At 26.3% G+C, this 18,940-nt stretch overlaps 1 protein-coding gene across 1 annotated transcript; it reads left to right on the top strand.

Annotated features, from left to right (window-relative positions):
* The first annotated feature begins 1,123 nt into the window (after positions 1-1,123).
* LOC122508101 (protein charybde-like) lies at positions 1,124-6,983 on the top strand. Its single transcript, XM_043621213.1, has 4 exons — positions 1,124-1,469; positions 1,997-2,180; positions 2,754-2,909; positions 5,332-6,983. Exons 1-4 carry the CDS (start codon positions 1,421-1,423, stop codon positions 5,420-5,422), a joined length of 480 nt encoding a protein of 159 aa, XP_043477148.1. The 5' UTR covers positions 1,124-1,420; the 3' UTR covers positions 5,423-6,983.
* Positions 6,984-18,940: the final 11,957 nt, after the last annotated feature.

Consider the following 18,940-nt stretch of genomic DNA (forward strand, 5'->3'; position numbering starts at 1 on the left):
TAATTTTTATTTAATTTTTCTAATTTTTTCTTAATTTCTCAAAGTTTTAAAAATTTTTAATTAAATTGTTTTTTTAGACAGTTTTTTGTTAATTATAATTATAATTTATAATTTTTCTAGTTTTTATTTAACTTCTCTGATTGTTGTTATAAGAATTGCTTTCTTTAAACAATTTTTTAGACCCTATTTTGTTAATTACTGATGTTAATTTAATTTTTCTAGTTTTTATTTAATTTTTTCTAATTTTTATTCAAGTTTTCTAATTGTTAACTTCTAACACAAAAAATTATTTCCTTGTAAACAATTTCTTTAGACAATTTTTTGTGAATTATAATTTTTACTCGATTTATTAATTTTTCTAGTTTTCATTTAATTGTTCTACTTTATTTAATTCTAATTTCTACTTTTATTTAATTATAATTTCTACTTTTATTTAATTTTTTCTAATTTTTATTCAATTTTTTTAATATCAGAAATAATCGTTCCCTTTAAACAGTTTCTTTCTTTCTTTCTTCCCTTCTCCTTTCTTTCTTTCTTTCTTTCTGTCAAAATGCCCGTTGTATTTTTATTCCGAGCCAAGATATTTTATTCCCAAATTAATATTATTTCCCATCGAATTTGCTCCTAAATGTCAAATTATAATCGAATTTATCCGCAATTATAATATTTAAATTAACAATATAACGTGCATTTTATGGCCTTTCTATAACAAACTTTATAATTTTGACAAATAGTGTACTGCCTTTACTCTAGAATACAAAGAAATTGTAGTTTAAAAAAAAGATGATTAAAAAAGACGATTTAAAAAACAAAAATTGACTTTAAAATTAAAAAAAAATTAAAAATAGAAAAATTACTGTTAAAATACACATTATTCTAAAATAAATAAATGATTTTAGAAAAACATAAAGCATATAGAGTTTATCAGGTCGGAGCACGCTTATGTCAAAAGCAGTGTAGTCACAGTGTGTAAAGTGTATGTGTGTGTGTGTGTGTGTGTGAGTGTGTGCGATCATGATGAAAAACAAAGCCCGATGTTGGCCGAATATTGTCGAAACTTTGCGAAGTTACAACCGGTGTTGCTAGGCGGATTGGAAGGGATAGAGCCGGTACAAAAGTCGCGTCATCGGTGCCGGGTGGCTTAGTGTCAGTCAGGCTTTGTTGTTAACTGCTTCTGTTCCCAAGATTCATTTCTATTTCTCAAAATTAAAAAAAAGTATTTTTCTAGTTCTCGAACAAAAGCCGGTTGTTTAAACAATAATTGCCTTTCTACACAATTTTTGACCTTTTTAACGAACTTTTCTCAATTGTTATTTGATTCGTTATTCGTTATTTTTTTTTTCGAAAAAGAAAAATAATAATAGTGAAAAAGTGATTTTCTTTTTTATATTTCTTTGTTGGAAAATAATTTTCTACACTCATGGAGGTTCTACCTTGTCCTGTCAATGTGAACTTCAGCAACAATAGAGGTGAGTTTCATCATTGTTCATTGTGACTAATTCTTTTAATTACAATCGATTAAAAGAAAATATAACTATAGAGTCGTGTATTTTTTTTTCGTAAATTTCCGTTTTTTCAATTCGTGGGCAAAATTAATAAATTGTTTCGTCAGTTGTAATTTAAATTGATTTTATTTTTTTTTTTTAAATTTTGTTGCTGATGTGTTAATGATAAATTAAGTTGTATTGAGCTTTTAATTTCATCATGGTTCGTTTAATCGCAACAACGGTTCGCTCAAAATTTCTAATGCTTGTAGTAGAAAGTACAACTTTCTTTAGAAAGTGCTATTATTACTTTAGTGTTTCAATCATTTTAGCAAAGTTTGCCAAATAGTGTCGATAAAATAAAAAGTGGAAATTCTGGAAGGGAATAAATAAAGTTTTTGATCAAAAGGGAAAATTTTGGAGTAATTGGAATAATTGAAATTTACAAAAAAAAAAAGGATTTATTGCAATTTTTTTTCTTTTTATTAATTTTTTTTTATTTTTTCTTGCAGCTGAAACTGTAACAGATGAACTGGACGGTGCCTCTCAAGCTTTGGCAAAACGACTGGAAGTCGAATTGAGAGCAGCGAAACATGCTCAACTAGCTTGCGGTGAAGTTCTATTACCAGCGGATCTCCTTCCTAGAATAGCTAAAGATGTTTTAATCATGGCCGAAAATGAACCCTGCGGTCTCAGGTAATCATTTCTATCATCTGTCACACTTACGCAACATGACAAGAGAGAATAATTGCCAATAAAAAAAAAAGATCCCTCATTTTTCCCCAGGAAATAAAATTTTCTTTAATTCTTTCGAAATTATTAATTTTTTCTCTCTATCATCATTGATGATGAATTTCGCTTTTTTTTCAAAAGAAACAAGTGAAATCTTGAATGCATCTCTTCAAAAAAGTAGGTCAGTTGTTAAGATTTAATTTTCGCCAGAGTGAACAAGAAAAAAAATTTTCAAACAAAAATTAGGAAGAAAAAAGTTTAATTTAATTTCTTGGTGGGGTTAAATTGAAAAATAGTGAAACATAGAATATTCGAGATGGTAAGAAAAAAAATTATCATGAGTAAATAAAAAATTGTTATATACTGAAAAGAAAGAAATGGATGAGTGGGAGGTTTTCGTGCGCTGACAGGTTTGAGCTTGCCGGCTTTTTGTCCTTGAGCTGTTCTCCCTCCGCTCTTTTTTTTCTCTCTCTCTCTCTCGTCGCTGTGATTTTTGCTACTTATTAATTAAAAATTTGTTCCTTTTTTCTTTTTTAGAGGATGCACACTCTTTATCAATTTCGAAACTGACAACATGTGCCGAAGGCTCTCGAGGATTCAGTGCGATCCACATTCTGTTTCGACTTTTGAAATTTTTCTCACTCTCAAGCAAGATCATACATCGTGGCATATTCTCATTCCACAGTTTTTAAAGTAATTATTTTTGTTATTATTATTATTATTATTATTATTATTATTATTATTATTATTGATATTAATATTTATTTCACACAAAAATAATTTTCGAGAAAACATTAATATTAAATTATTTCTATTATTATTACTACAGAACAAACAATTTTTAAGAAAAAATTAATATCAAATTATTTTTATTATTATTTCAAAACAAATGATTTTCAAGAATAATTAATATTAAAATATTATTTTTATTCTTATTTCCGAAGAAATAATTTTCTTCAAATTTTCCTAAAGTTCTGAACATTCAAATTAGAACGAAATTTATTTATTACTTGTTCAAATCGAAATTTTAATGCATAAATTTTGTGTCACGTATAAAAAAATAAATTATAAAGTTTCTAAATTTGAAATTTTTATTTTTATCGCAATATCGTAATCGGTAATTTTTATATTAAAGTTAATGTTAAATTCTTTTTTTATTATTATTATTACTATTAATACAGAACAAATAATTCTCAAGAAAAAATTAATATAAAATTAATATTATTATTTCAGAACAAATAATTTTCAAGAATAATCGATATTAAATTATTATTTTTATTATTATTCTTTCCGAATAAATAATTTTCAACAAAATTGTTCAGAAAAAATTCTGAACGTTCAAATGAAGAAAATAATTGAATTTTGCAAAGAATTTTTATTGAAATACCTCAAAATAATTGAATTTTCGGGAATAATTTTGTTATTTATCTTTAATAATTGAATTCTTGAGAAAAATTTAATTAAAATCTAAAAGAATAATTATTGAATTATTTCAAAAAAATTTAATTAAACTTGTATTTAAAATAATTGATTTCATTCGAACAATTTTATTAAAATATTTGAAAATAATTGAATTCCTGTGAAAAATTCTAATATTTTTGTAAATAATTGATTTTTTCAAGGAATTGAAATTAAATTTTTAAGAATAATTACATTTTTTTCGAGCAATTCCTGTGAAATTGTATTAAAAATAATTGAAATCCTGCGATGAATTTTATTATTAATAAAAATAATTGAATAGTTGCTAAGCATTTTAATTAAAATTTTCAAAAATAATTGAATTCCTGAGAAGAATTTTTTTTATTATTATTTATAATAATAATTGAATTTTTGCGAAAAATTTTATTAAAAAGTTTAAAAAACATTGAATCTCTGTGAAAAATTTTGTTATTTATGAAAATAATTGAATTATTGCAAAAAATTTTATTAAAATGTTTAAAAAGAATTAAATTTCTTCAAAAAATTTTGTTATTTTTGAAAATAATTGAATTCTTTATAAGAATTTTATAAACATTGTTTTAAATAATTAATTTTTTCGAAATATAATAAATATTATGAAAATTTTATTTTATATAATTGCATTCTTGTGGAAAACTTTATTTGTGAAAATGATTGAATTTTTCGATTAATTAATTTAAAAATAGTATTAAAAATAATTGCAATCCTGAGATGAATTTTATTATTTATGGAAATAAATAATTGAATGATTGCAAAGAATTTTATTAAGATTTTAAAAAATAATTGAATTCATGAGAACGATTTTATTATTTATAAAAATAATTGAATTATTGCGAATAATTTCATTAAAATGTTTAAAAAGAATTGAATTTCTTTGAAAAATTTTGTTATTTTTGAAAATTCTTTCGATGAATTCAATTATTGAAATTTTTATTAAAAATAATTGATTTATTATTTATTAAAATAATTGAATATTCTTGCTTAGAATTTTATCGAAATTTTTTTTTTTTTAAATTTCATTTACCATGAAAAATGTTAAATTTTAGTTTTGAATTTTTATTGCAATCGGTAATTTTTGCGAATATTTTTATTAAAAAATATTTTGTGCAATTGAACGTTCAGAATTCGTGGATTAATTCTTCTATAGAAAAATTAATATTAAATTATCATTTTTATTATTATTATTTTTTTTATTATTTTATTATTATTATTATTATTATTATTATTATTATTATTATTACCACTTTTTGTTACACTATTACTATTTCAGAACAAATAATTTTTATTAAAAATAAATATTACATTTTTTTTTTTGTTTCTTCAAAATAAATAAGAAAAATTAACATTAAATTTTTTTATTATTTCAGAACAAATAATTTTCGAGTAAAATTAATATTAAATTGTAATTTTTATTTTTGTTATATTAATTTTATTTACAAGGATTATTATTGATTATTAAGTATTTATTATTGCGCGACTCAAAAAAATTTAACACTAAAAAAAATTATTTGATTTGAAAATAAGTTTTGATTGGAAAAAAGTAAATATTTACTCGCTTTGCGTACATAATAATCGATTGTGTGAAATAATGATTGTCAAGTCTACTTTAATTTTTCCTTCATATTTATCTAATTGTGTTTATTTTTTTCCATTGTAGAAATCTAACTCGTGGAGGCACTATAATGATCAGCAGGGATTTTATCTTGGAGAAGAAAAAACTCTACAGATCTCATCAACAAGACCAATGAAGTTAAAAACTTTCTCTCTCGCCGCGTATATTCTTGATTTATAATTTTTGTCTTTTATCTCTCTCCCTCTCTCTCTTTAAAGATGAAAAAAAAATTCATTGTCACTTTTTGTTTTATAAAGGTGTTACATTTGTAAACGAAAAACAAGGTCGAGAAAAATATCGTATTAACTAGGCGAGAATTAAAAGAAAAAAAAGGAGAGACTGCAATTTTTACAAGTCTTTTCTAAAAGTGTGAATTTCTTGCGTTAGAATCTTGTGTTTTTTTTCGATATAATGATTTTTCTTTTAACAAGAATGAAATTACAAGATGTTAATATCACTTGTGTTAAGGATTAATAGTAAAAAAAAGGGAGAAAGAGAATAATGAAGTAAATTCTATTGTGATAGCAAGAAAGAAAAAAAAAAAAGAAAACAAATTCTAGTAATGGTTAGAAAGCTCTTCTGAGAAGAGATTTTTGTCTTCGTTCGTGAAGATACATCATCAAGACTTTAACAAATTTCACGTGATATGTAGTGGTAATTAGATACGTAGATAGATAGATATATAGGTAGGTTTTTTTTTTTTTTTTGTCATTTTTACATATTGCCCACACACTGACACGAGCGCTATTGTATAAGACAATCGTATCAAATAATTCATTTTAATTAATGCAATTTTTGCCTTTATAAAAATATTAACCATATCGACTCGAGTTCATTTCACAACATTTTTTTCTTGAGTAGCAAAAGAAATTATAAATTTATAAATTTATGAATTTTCGGAAAATCTTTCAATGAAAATAATTCAAAGACAAAAAAACAAATATTATTGTAATTTAGAAAAAAGTATTTTTTTATTCGTGCGGTTAAGGTTTTTTGAATTGTCCGACATACACCGGTCCACTGATTGTATTGTGATATAATTTTTAAGTTTACAAAAAAAAAAAAGCTGTCCAATTGATGTGCAACTAATGTTCGTTTTGTCAATGAAAGAAAAATCAACTTTTCTCCAAAGGAAAAGTTGCACTTGCGAAAGAATTTTTATTCTAAATTTTTAAAATCTCTTTGATTCAAAAAAAAAAAAAAAAAGAAGAGGCAAAAATTTAGAATAAATTTTTCGAAAAAGAAGCTTGCACTCAAAATTGCCAGTTGGCTATGATAAAAAAAGAAAATTGTGGACGAGAAAGATTTTGCATTATTTCCTTGTGCAAAATCATCCACTTATTCATGTGATCTTTATATTGTGTTTATATAAATATTGATTTGAAGATAATTATATATAGAAAAAGAAAGAAAAACAATTAACAAGTTATAGTAGAACAATATTATTATTATATTGAAAAAAGAAACGATAAAAAAAGCATATGTAATTTAATTTTTCACGTTTAAACGAGATGATATTATATAAATATATATATATTATATTATATATATCTTAAGATTAAGAATATTAGAATATTATATTGATCATGTAAAACAAACTTATGCTTTCTTAATCCTCTTTTCTCGCTCTTATTTAAGACCCCTGGAGTGTTGTTTTTTGAGCCATGTTCGTTAAAACAACAACAATAAATTTAAAAGAAAAAAAAACGTATTATGTGCGCAAAAAAAATATATACATTTTTATGTGTATAATAATAAAAAACCAAAGAGATATTCTTTGATCTCAAAAAAGCGTTCACAAAGAAATTTTTCTCCAAAATGGTCGCTATTTACTTGATACTATTACACCATTAAATCGAGTTATTATTATTTTTTTTTTCTATAAAAATGTATAGAGATTTAAAAAAAATTGTCTCCTTATTTATTATCTTTACATGAATTTTGCGTATTTCGTAAAAAAAAAAAAAAAAAAAAATTGTGTTATTTCTAATTTGTAATATTTACAACAGAAGTGACAAATAAATGATTTAATAAAAATAAATTTTATTTCTTGTTTATTCGTTTCCCAATATTTGCAAGTATAATGAGTGAGTAAAAATAGAAAAGGTATGCTTTTCGATGGGTTTAGATTGAGATTATTCTAAATTCGAGAATATTATCTTGGCTCCTATTTGAAAACATAATGATAAATTTACTTTTTTCGTAGATTCTTTTTATGTTCCTAAAAAAAATTAAGAATGATTAATAATAAATATTAATTAAAATAATAAAAAAGTAATTCTAATCTATATTAATAATCATTATTAACAATAATCAATTATTAACCTCTTTCACCTTTAATATTATTTATCGAATGATAAATTTATTTCCATAAATTATTTTAAAAATAATTGTTGTTTTCCGGTAATAATTTTATTATTCATGAAAGAATTTTAAATATTTATAAAAATAATTTAATTCTTGCGAAGAATTTTATTAAAATTTTACAATAAAATTGATTTCTTTCCACTAATTTTATGCAAATTCTAATTTTTTTAAATAATTGAATTCATGAGAAATTTTTATTATTCATGAAAAGAATAATTGCATTCTTACGAAGATTTTTACAAAAATTTTTTTTTAAATAATTGAATTCTGTTTGGAAATTTTATGAAAATCATTGAATTGCGAAAAGTTTTAAAAAATAATTGAATTTTACAAAGAATTCTATTAAAATTTTTGAGAATAATTGAATGTCTTTGTGGAATTTTATTCAACTTTTTTGAAAATAATTGAATTCTTGCGAACGATTTTGTTAAAATTTTTGTAATATGTAATTGAATTTCCAAGAAGAAAATTATTACGATTATTATACTTTTAAAAATAATTGAATTCTTGTGGTGAATATTGCTATTTATGAAAATAATTGAATTTTGCAAAGAATTTTATTAAAATGCATCAAAATAATTAATTTTTCGGGAATAAATTTGTTATTTATCGAAATAATTGAATTCTTTCGCAGAATTATTTATGTAAGTAATTACATTTTTGGGAGGAATTTTAATAAAATCTAAAAGAATAATTGAATTATTTTTTTAAAAAATGTAATTAAAATTATATTTAAAATAATTGATTTCTTTCGAACAATTTTGTTTTATTAAAATATTTGAAAATAATTGAATTCCTGATAAAAATAAAAATATTTTTGCAAATAATTGAATTCCTGTTAAAAATTCAAATATTTTTGTAAATAATTGAATTCATCCAAAGAATTTTAAAAGCAATTTTTTAAATAATTAATTTTTTCGAGGAATTGAAATTAAATTTTTAAGAACAATTACATTATTTTTGAGCAATTCCTGTAAAATTGGATTAAAAATAATTGAAATCTTGCGATGAATTTTATTATTTATAAAAATAATACAATAGTTGCAAAGAAATTTAATTAAAATGTTCAAAAATAATTAAATCTCTTTGAAAAATTTTGTTATTTTTGCAAATAATTGAATTCTTTTGAAGAAATATTTTTGTAAATAATTGAATTCTTGGGAAGAATTTTAATAAATTCTAAAAGAATAATTGAATTATTTTCAAAAGAATGGAATTAAAATTATATATTTAAAATAGTTAATTTTATTAGAACAATTTTATTAAAATATTTGAAAATAATTGAATTCTTTCAAAGAATTTTAAAAGAACAATTTTTTTAATACTTGATTTTTTTAAGGAATTGAAATTAAATTTTTAAGAATAATTTCATTTTTTTTCAGCAATTCTTGTAAAATTTTATTAAAAATAATTGAAATCTTGCGATGAATTTTAATATTTATGAAAATAATTGAATATTGCAAGGAATTTTATTAAAAACTTTTGAGAAAAATTTATTGTTTAAAAAAATGTTATTACAATTTTTAAAAATAATTGAACTTGTTAGAGAAATTTTATTAAATTTATTTCGAATATAATTGGATTTTTTCCTAGAAATTTTATTAAAATTGTATCTGCGAAAATAATTAAATTTCTTTGAAGAATTTCAGTATTTACAAAAATAATTGAATTCTTGACAAGAATTTTACAATATTTATAAAAATAATTGAATTGTTTTGAAGAATTTTTTATCAGAATTGTTGAAAATAATTGAATTTATATAATTCTGCGACGAATTTTTTATTATTTATATAAAGATAATTGAATTTTTGCGAAAAAAGTTATTAAATTTTTTGAAAATAATTGAATTTTTGCCAAGAATTTGATTACAATTTTTTTTAATAATTCAATTCTTGTCAAGAATTTTATTAAAAAATTTTGAAAATAATTGAATTCCTGCAAAGAATTTTGTTATTTATAAAAATAATTGAATTTTTGCAAATTTTATAGACCAATCTAATTGAAATTATATTTAAATAAGTAATTTAATTTATTAGAGGAATTTTATTAAAATTTTTGCGAAGAATTTTATTATTCATGAAAATAATTGATTTCTTGTGGAGAGAATTTTACAATTCATAAAAATAATTGAATTATTTCGAAAAATTTTGCTTAAAATTGTATTGAAAACAATTGAATTTTTTTTTGAAGGAATTTTATTAAAAATTTTGAAAATAATGATTTTTTTTTTAATTTCATCAAAATTGTTGAAAATAATTGAATTCTTTTGAGAAATTTTATTAAAATTTTTGAATAATAATAAACAAGAATATTTAATATTATGTACTTAATAAGTGAATTCTTTAAATTTAAAATCTGTAATCTAGTAACTGTAATAATAATTAGTAAAAATTAGTTTTTGTTTTTGTCTCGACGAGCCTCTGATTTTTCTACCCCTTCCACTTCGGAATGTCAAGGTTCTTTTTTAAAGTATTTCAAATATTCGCGCTTTTTTCCACTAATCAGAGAGTGACAGTGGCGCATGTGCAATTGCGTCTTTGACAGTCGACATCAAGAACACACAGGAGTTCCTCGCGAGCGGTGATACCGAGCGCATCGTGTGTTACATTCGTAATGAAAGTTTACGCTATTTGTGCATATTGCCGTCTTTTGTGAATCGTGATTTTCCTACCGAAGCGTAGTCGAATTTATGTAGTGTAGTGTGGAGAAAGCTTTCAGGTTTTCGTGCTGCTTAGCACGACCAAGTCAGCGTTTCTCTACCGCGCGGACCGCGTGTCAACCGACCGGCCATTTTGAATTCGAGTAGTTTCCATTAAAGCTCTGTCTTGGCATAAAAGTATATTAACCGGAGGGTTTTCCTCCGGTTCTTCAAACATGATGGACGGCTTTGGGGATGACTATGGTCCTCCCCTCTCCCCTCAAACCCAAATGGATGTCGAAAACGCCGCGAACAGTTTAGTTCTTTTAAAGGGTTTAAACGAAAATCGCGACGATTTATCGAATCTCACCGCGAAAAAACACTGCAACAATGATTCGCATATTATTAAACCATCTCAAACTCACGACTCTGACGCATCTAAGGAAAATCCTTCACCAACTCAGCGCACAAAACAAACAAACTCAGACACATCCGACAAAACTAACACAAACACTAATCAGACACCCAGCTATGATAATTCTCTAAAAAGCAACTGTGCAATTTTTATCCAACGAGATCCCAAATCAGCTGATTTTAAAAAGGACCTCGGCCCTATGTCCGTCGGTCGTATCCTTCATCCGTTATTCCCAAACAAAATCGTCGAAATTAATCAAAGTGGACGGGGTAAAGTTAGAGTTACCGTAAAATCGGGTCAAGTGGCGAATCAACTGCTCAATCACCCCCAGCTGTCATCTCACGGTCTGATAGGCATTATCCCTACAAGTTTCGTTTCTTGTCAGGGAATTATGAACGATGTCGACACGGATATCACAGTTGAGGAAATTATTGAGTATGGTGAGGTTATGGGCCCACACGTAAATAAAATCAAAATTATCCAAGCGCGGCGTTTTAATCGCAAAGTTTACGACGAAAAAACCAAGGAGTTTAAGTTCGTTCCGTCGAAAACCGTCCTACTGACCTTTCAGGGTACGGTCCTTCCTCAAAGAGTAGCGGTCTACAAAGGGTCAAGTCCCATTCGTCCTTACTTTCCGAACCCTCGTATATGTATGAAATGCTTTAGGTTTGGTCACATCGCCAAACACTGTCGCTCTCAACCACGATGCAAGTCCTGCGGGGAAAACACCACCCATGACACAGCCAACCCTTGTCCAAACACTTCAAAGACACCAAAATGTGTAAACTGCTCTGGTCCTCATCTGGCTACATCCAAGGATTGTCCGGAATTCACCTTTCAAAAGGAAATCCGTACTTACGCTACCATACACAGACTCTCCTTCATTGAAGCAAAAGCTATCCTTCGACCTAGAAACACAGGTGCAACCCCGAACTCTTTCAACTTCTCAAATTTTCCACAGCTTGGAGAAATCCCAGCTCCTTCTTCGACAAATCAAAACTCTTCTCAACTTTTTTCAGACATCACAAATCTCTCATCTCAAAAACGGAGAAGTCCCATGATTGGACCTGCCACCCAAAAAATTGGCACGCCCCAGTCACGGAAAAGAACTAACTCCTTCTACGCAACACAATGGAACAATGGTAGAGACGGTAGCGATCTTCCTAATGGTTTTGCCCTCTCTGCTTCTCGTTCCATGTCTAATCCTTCAACATCTAACACTATTGATCAAACTTCCAACCATGAATCCTTCCCTTCATTCCTAATCTCCATGATCAAAGATCATGTCACACAACTTTCATCCAGTTCTTCACCAGAAAAAACAAAACACAACGAAAGTCTACTTAATACTATTATAGAAAGCATTCTCTTATTGTTCAACTCCGTAAACAACAACATTAATGGATCAATTGTCTAAAATAAATATCCTGCAATGGAATTGCCGAGGTGTCTCTAAAAAGGCACCCGAAATTCAAAGTCTCTCTAATAAATTCGACGTCCTCCTTCTTTCCGAAACCTTTTTAAAACCCGATAAAAACCATAATTTAAAAATTTTAAAACAATTTAATATTATTAGAAGCGACAGAATAGTAAATAAGGGTGGTGGTCTCATTATCGCCATTCGCAAAAGCTTGATATTTTCAAAAATTTCAACAATTTTTACTCAGGAAGACGAACTTGAATCACTCGCTGTCTCAATTGACTCTTCTTTGGGTGAATTATTAATAGTTTCTGTTTATAGAGTCCCTGGTAGACAAACCCCCCTTAATTATTGGAAACGCTTCTTTAATTCAATCAAAAATTCTGGATTCAACTCCGTTTTTATCGGAGGAGATTTTAATTGTCATAGCACTCTTTGGGGAGGCTCTTATGTCTGTCCCAATGCGCGTAACTTATGTGAAGAACTGGATGAGATGGACCTCATCCTCTTAAATGATGGCTCACCTACCATGGTAGGTCGGCCACCTAATCCCGGTTCTGCATTGGATCTTACTCTCGTCTCTTCAAACCTTTTCACATCCTCATCTTGGAATGTCCTTGACGATCCGCTGGGTAGTGATCATCTTCCTATTCTTTCGTCATTGGGCATTTCAATACCAATGGCATCTTTTTCCTCTCACAAATATAATTTAAGAAATATAAATTGGACCCTATTCTCCACCACACTGCGTTCATCCGTGGAGTCAAATTCTGATATTTTATACACTGATAATCCTATCTCTGATTATAATAATTTTGTAGAACTCGTTGACTTGTCAATTAAAACAGCATGTCCTCAACGGAAAAACGCTCCCGCGAATAAGAATGCTACCTCTTCCAGAAAACCTTTTGTTCCTGCACCTTGGTGGGACAATAAATGCGATGAAGCCATTAATAATAGAAAAGTAGCTTTTAAAAATTATAAAAAGTTAGCTAATTACTCAAATTTTCTTAATTATAAAAAAGCGGAAGCCATAGCTAAGCGCACGCTTAGTGAGGCTAGACGTCAATCATTTAAAAACTTCTGCGATTCCCTGGACAGACATACTCCTTTAACAAAAATATGGGCCATAATAAAGTCTTTTAAAAACCGATTTACTCAACCTGCAACAGCTTCATGCTCAGCAGATAGAGAAACGATAGATAAACTCCACTCCCTTGTGGATGAACTCTATCCCCCTACGGTATTCCACGACAATTTTCCCAATAATTTCGATAATAACCCATTTCTAGAATCAGCCTTTTCTTTATCAGAACTATTAATAGTAATTAAATCTTGTAAAACTAAATCCTCCCCAGGCCTTGACAAAATTGATTTTAATATTATTCAACATTTTCCAGAAGAGTCCCTATCACCCCTCTTATCAATCTTTAATAGAATAATTTCCAGCGGAACTTTTCCTCCTTCTTGGAACAATTTCCTTATCTTTTTCCTTCCAAAATCCTCATCTTCACCTGGTAAATTTCGACCTATTTCTTTGGCCTCTTGTCTCTTTAAAGTCGCAGAAAAACTTATTTATAATAGACTCACTTGGCTTATAGAACGCGATAAAATCCTTAGTCCTTACCAATTCGGTTTTCGGAAGGGCAAATCTTGTACGGATAATCTTGCCTTAATCTCGACAGAAATTTGGTCAGGCTTAGCTCAACGCGAATTTGTCGGTGCTCTCTTTTTAGACATAAAGGGTGCTTTCCCTAGCGTAGTTCCAAATATTTTAGTAAATGATCTTAAATCAATTGGCATTCCGGAATCAATATCTCGCTTTATATACAATTCAATAAAATGTAAAAACATATATGTCAAGATTAATGGCGTGGTTATTGGTCCAAGAACTAGCACTGTTGGCCTTCCACAAGGTAGCATTCTTAGTCCAATTAATTTCGCAATATACACTAGGAATCTGAATACTATTATTCCCGCGGATTGTGAAATTTACGAGTTTGCTGATGACTTATCAGTTTCATGTCGTTCCCCAAATTTAAATCAAGTAATTAACTCCCTTCAAAATAGCCTTAACTCCCTTTCGGATCACTTGTCTGAGAGAGGTCTGGAAGTTTGTCCAGTCAAAACCAAATTTGTTATCTTTAGTAATAAAAAACTTGATCTAAATGATCCAACCCTTACATTATCTTTAAATAATCATATTATTAAACCATGTCCTTCAGTTAAATATCTCGGCATACACTTTCATCAATCTTCCTCCTCTGATACTCATTTTAACTATTTGTGTGATAAAAGTAGAAAGATTTTAAATGTACTAAAGGTGCTTCGAGGTACTTGGTGGGGAGCAGATCCTCAACTTTTACTTCGCATTTTTGACTCACTAATTAGAAGCCCTATTGATTATGGTTCACAAGGCTCTAACTTTAAGTCTCATAAAAATTTTTCGCGTTTAGAAAAGATTCGTAACCAAGCTCTGCGACTAGCCATAGGCTACAGACAGAGCACCCCAATTAACGTAATGCTTGCAGAATGTTGTGAACCCCCTTTAAGAAGTAGATTTAATTACCTTGCTAAAACATATCTCTACAGAGTTTATTCAAATTCCACTCATCCTCTTCCAGCTAAGCTTGCAGAACTCTCTCGACTCACTATTGATTCTAATACCAAATTTAATTTTCCTCTTTGAATTGCCTTCGAAAAATCGAAAACCTACAGCGAATTAATCAGAAGCAAGGACCTTGACCCTTACTTCGAATTCCTCTTTGAGGATCATTTATTTACTCCCCAAATTATTCTTAATTGGGGCAAATCACTTCAAAACTCTCCTAAACCTTCAATATTATTTAAGGATCTATCCAACATTAACTTTCCAAATCACACTTTCTTTTTTACTGACGGTTCCAAATCAGAAAAGGAACACTTGGCTGGATGCGCCTTTGTTTGTCCTTCTTTAAATTTAACCTCTAAATTCAAAATTTCAAAACATGCTTCAATTTTTTCTCTTGAAGCCTTTGCAATTTTATTTACTTTAGATTACATTATAAATTCTAATCTTTCTAATACGGTCATTTTCTCAGATTCTCTTAGTGTTCTTAAAAACCTAGCTTCTAAAAACATCTACAAAATTAAATCTTATATAATTTTTGCTATCAGAAACCGCTTAAAAATCCTTTCTAATTTAAATCGTCCATCTACCCTCGTTTGGATCCCTGGTCACTCAGGTATTGATGGAAACGAGGAAGTGGACAGGGCGGCGAAAGACGCATCCACCAATCCTCAACAACTAAACATACCTCTATCTTATTCTGACTTCTTTTGTCTTGCTCGAAAACAGCTATCTGATAGCTGCAACTCATACTTTCTGGATGTAGGCAAAAATAAAGGTGCTAAATACACACAATGTTTTTACCAACCCAGAAGAAAACCATGGTTTGCGAACTTCGTGGCTCGCAGACTCTGGATCACTTCTATATGTCGTGCAAGAAGTAATCACTATAACCTTGGTGCTAGTCTCGCTAGAAAAAATTACATTCAGTCTGGCGATTGCCCACACTGTCCAAATATTGATGAAGATCTCGATCACATTCTTTGGTCTTGTCCCAGATTCGACACATTTCGTCCAGACTTAATTAAAGCCCTTTCAAGAGCTTTAAAGTGTCCCCCTCCATTTTGCAGTGTACAATTTCTCTCTAACCCTAACCCAAGAGTCGTCTCTCATGTTTTTAGATTCTTAAAACGCGCTAATATTAAAATATAATTATTTACTTTCTTCCTTTAATCTCATGCTTTTATATTTTATAATTTAAACATAATTATCTACTCGAATTACATTGGTTCACGGGAACGTAGACGGAGTGCTATTATTTGCTCTCCGACTGTGTTGCCGTGCACACCGTGGTCGGTCGGCGTTCGCGCCGCCAAACTTTACTCTGTTCACAGGCTTAAGCCGTATTCACTAGTCACCAGGTCATGGCCGTATATACGCAGCGTAACGCAAGTATAAGTGCCAACGCTGAACATTGAAATTGAAATTGAATTGAAATTGACATCAAGAACGTGCGAGAACACTCAATAAGTTTTCTTTTTTTTGTAAAATCCGAGGAGAATATTAAAATTAAAGCATCAATTCTAATTCTAAAACGAGTGAAAATACAGGAAAATCCATCGGAGATGAATAACAATCAACAAATTAGAAAACTGCAGCAGGTAAAATATTATCGACCAAATCTTAATTTTGAGGTTAGGAAACACGTAATTCGGTATAGTTTTCGTAATTTTAAAGTTAAATTGTACTATTTTTGTTAAAATTCAATTAAATTGAATGAATATATGAATTAAAAATAGAAAAATACGAAACTAAATTCAAATATAAGTATAAATATCTAATTATGAACGTTGTCGATTGAAAAAAAAATCAGAGTGAAAAATATAATTGAAAATATAATCAAAATAATTAACTCGAAAAATTACACTGAAAGTGAATTTTGTCACGTACAGCGTACATTAAAGATAACTTTAATTTTTACGCCAAAGAAATTACGAAAAGAGTACACACAACGATTTTCAATTGACCAATATAATATTCTTAAGTCGAAAACCGGTTGGACTACCGGTTTTCTTGTTGATTGGACCGCGATGGTTAAATTTACTGGTTTATACACACAGATAAATATATATGTGTGTATACATATGAAGAATTAACAGAACAATATTTGAAAAAAGAATTATATTTTTTTTTGCAGTAAATTGCATTTTAATATTCTGAAAATTTTACTGCTATATGTATTTTGTAAATTATTAATAAAAGTTATTATCGTGTATTTTATGTTGCGTGTATATTAGAGAAAATAGTCGTATCAATATCAAGCACGTTTTTTTACAATAATTCTTTACTTTTGATATGTATTTAATTTATAAAGAATTTTTAATTCATTTAAATTTATTTAAATTTATTTAAATTAATAATTAATTAAAATAAAGTTATTAAAATCAATTAAATTAATTTAATTTAAAAATTGAATAATTACTGTTTTTTTCAACAAGAAGTATATAATTTTATTTGTTATGAATAATTTTAATTCTTAGTAGCAAATAATAATAATAATTATAATAATATATTATAATATAAATTTATGTATTCATTTTCTTAATACAACGTAATATTTTGTTCAATGTATTAAATTATAGTAGATCTTTATACTTAACCTTGAATATTAATAGATTTTTCCAAATCTATTTTTTAATTTATTATTTTTGAATGTTAGAAATTTTTATGTAAAATAATATTAAAAATAACCGCAAATACAACTCATTGCTTGTGGGTTTTTAAATTTTCATTTTTTAAAATACAATTTTTCTCTTATTTAAACAAGTGTATAAAGTTCAGAAAGAATTTTTATTTTAAAATACAATAATTATTTTTAAACCAATTTTTATCAAATTCTTTAAATTCTAAAATAAGAGAAGTTAGATTATATAATTTGTGCTTAAAAAAAAGAATTTCTTACTGAAAAATATGTTTAATATGGTACCTATTTATTTTATTTAAAAAAATACTAGAATTTATTTATCCTTTCAATATTTATAATTATAAATATTTATTTATAGAAATTATTAATTTATTTTTGAAAGGAATTGAATTGTTTCGAAGAATTTGATTATATTTGAAAATTATTAAATATTTGCTGCAAGAATTTTAATAAAGTTTTTTTTGAAAATAATTGAATTTATTGTTTCGAAGAAAATTAAAATTTTTTCTATAAATGATTTTATTGAAAATAATTAAATTTCTGCGAAACATTATTTGATTTATAAAAATAATTAAATATCTTGAGAATAATTTTGTTATTTATTAAAATAATTATTTTAAATTAAAATTTAATTATTTGTATAAATACATAATAAACTTTTTCCTAGAAATTCAATTGAATTTCTAGGAAAAAGTTTATTATGTATTTATACAAATAATTAAATTGTTTCACAAAATGTTTTTAATAATTTAGAAAAATAATTAAATTCCTTCAAGAAATTTGATTAAAAATGTATTAAAAGTAATTAAATTTTTAAAAAGATTTGTATGAAAATATTTTTAAATTATTGAAAAAAAAAATTCCTTTTGAGAAATTTAATTAAAATTTGTTTAAAATAATAGAATTTTTTAATTAAAGCAAATAATTGAATTTTTGTCAAGAATTTAATTTTTTTTAAAAATAATTGAATTCTTGTCAAAAGCATCATTAAAAATTTTTGAAATTAATTAAATTTCTAGAAAGAATTTTATTATTTACAAATATATTTAATTTCTTGACAAGAATTTTATTTTAACTTTTGATAATAATAATTGAATTCTTATGAGGAATTCAATTAAAACTTTTCAAAAATAATTGAATTTCTTGAGAATAATTTTGTTATTTATTATAAAAATAATTGAATTTCTATAAGAATTTTTTTAATATTTTAAAAAATAATTTTTTTTTCAAGAATTTTCAAGAATTTTATTGTTTATAAAAATAATTGAATTTATATAAGAAAAAATTTTTTATTTATAAAAATAATTGAATTGTTTCAAAGAATTTTTTTAAAACTTTAGAAAATAACATTTTTTTCAAGAAATTTGGTTAAAAATGTATTGAAAGTAAAATTAAATTCTTATAAAGAATTTAATCAAAATTTTTGAAAAAAAAATTGAATTCTTTTGAGGAATTAAATTAACATTTTTAAAAATATAATTGAATTTCTTGTGCAGAATTTTATTATTAAAACAAATTATTTGACCCAGAATTTGATTACAATTTATTTTAAATAATTGAAT

This window comes from Leptopilina heterotoma, unplaced genomic scaffold (genome assembly GCF_015476425.1).
Source record: "Leptopilina heterotoma isolate Lh14 unplaced genomic scaffold, ASM1547642v1 Lhet_52, whole genome shotgun sequence".
Lineage (NCBI taxonomy): Eukaryota > Metazoa > Arthropoda > Insecta > Hymenoptera > Figitidae > Leptopilina > Leptopilina heterotoma.

What these genes read in the sequence shown, in the direction of transcription:
- LOC122508101 (XM_043621213.1), top strand. Translation starts at nt 1,421, where the DNA reads ATGGAGGTTCTACCTTGTCCTGTCAATGTGAACTTCAGCAACAATAGA. An exon ending in AATGAACCCTGCGGTCTCAG is followed by an intron (nt 2,181 to 2,753) that starts GTAATCATTTCT and finishes TTTCTTTTTTAG; the next exon opens with AGGATGCACACTCTTTATCA. An exon ending in CTCATTCCACAGTTTTTAAA is followed by an intron (nt 2,910 to 5,331) that starts GTAATTATTTTT and finishes TTTCCATTGTAG; the next exon opens with AAATCTAACTCGTGGAGGCA.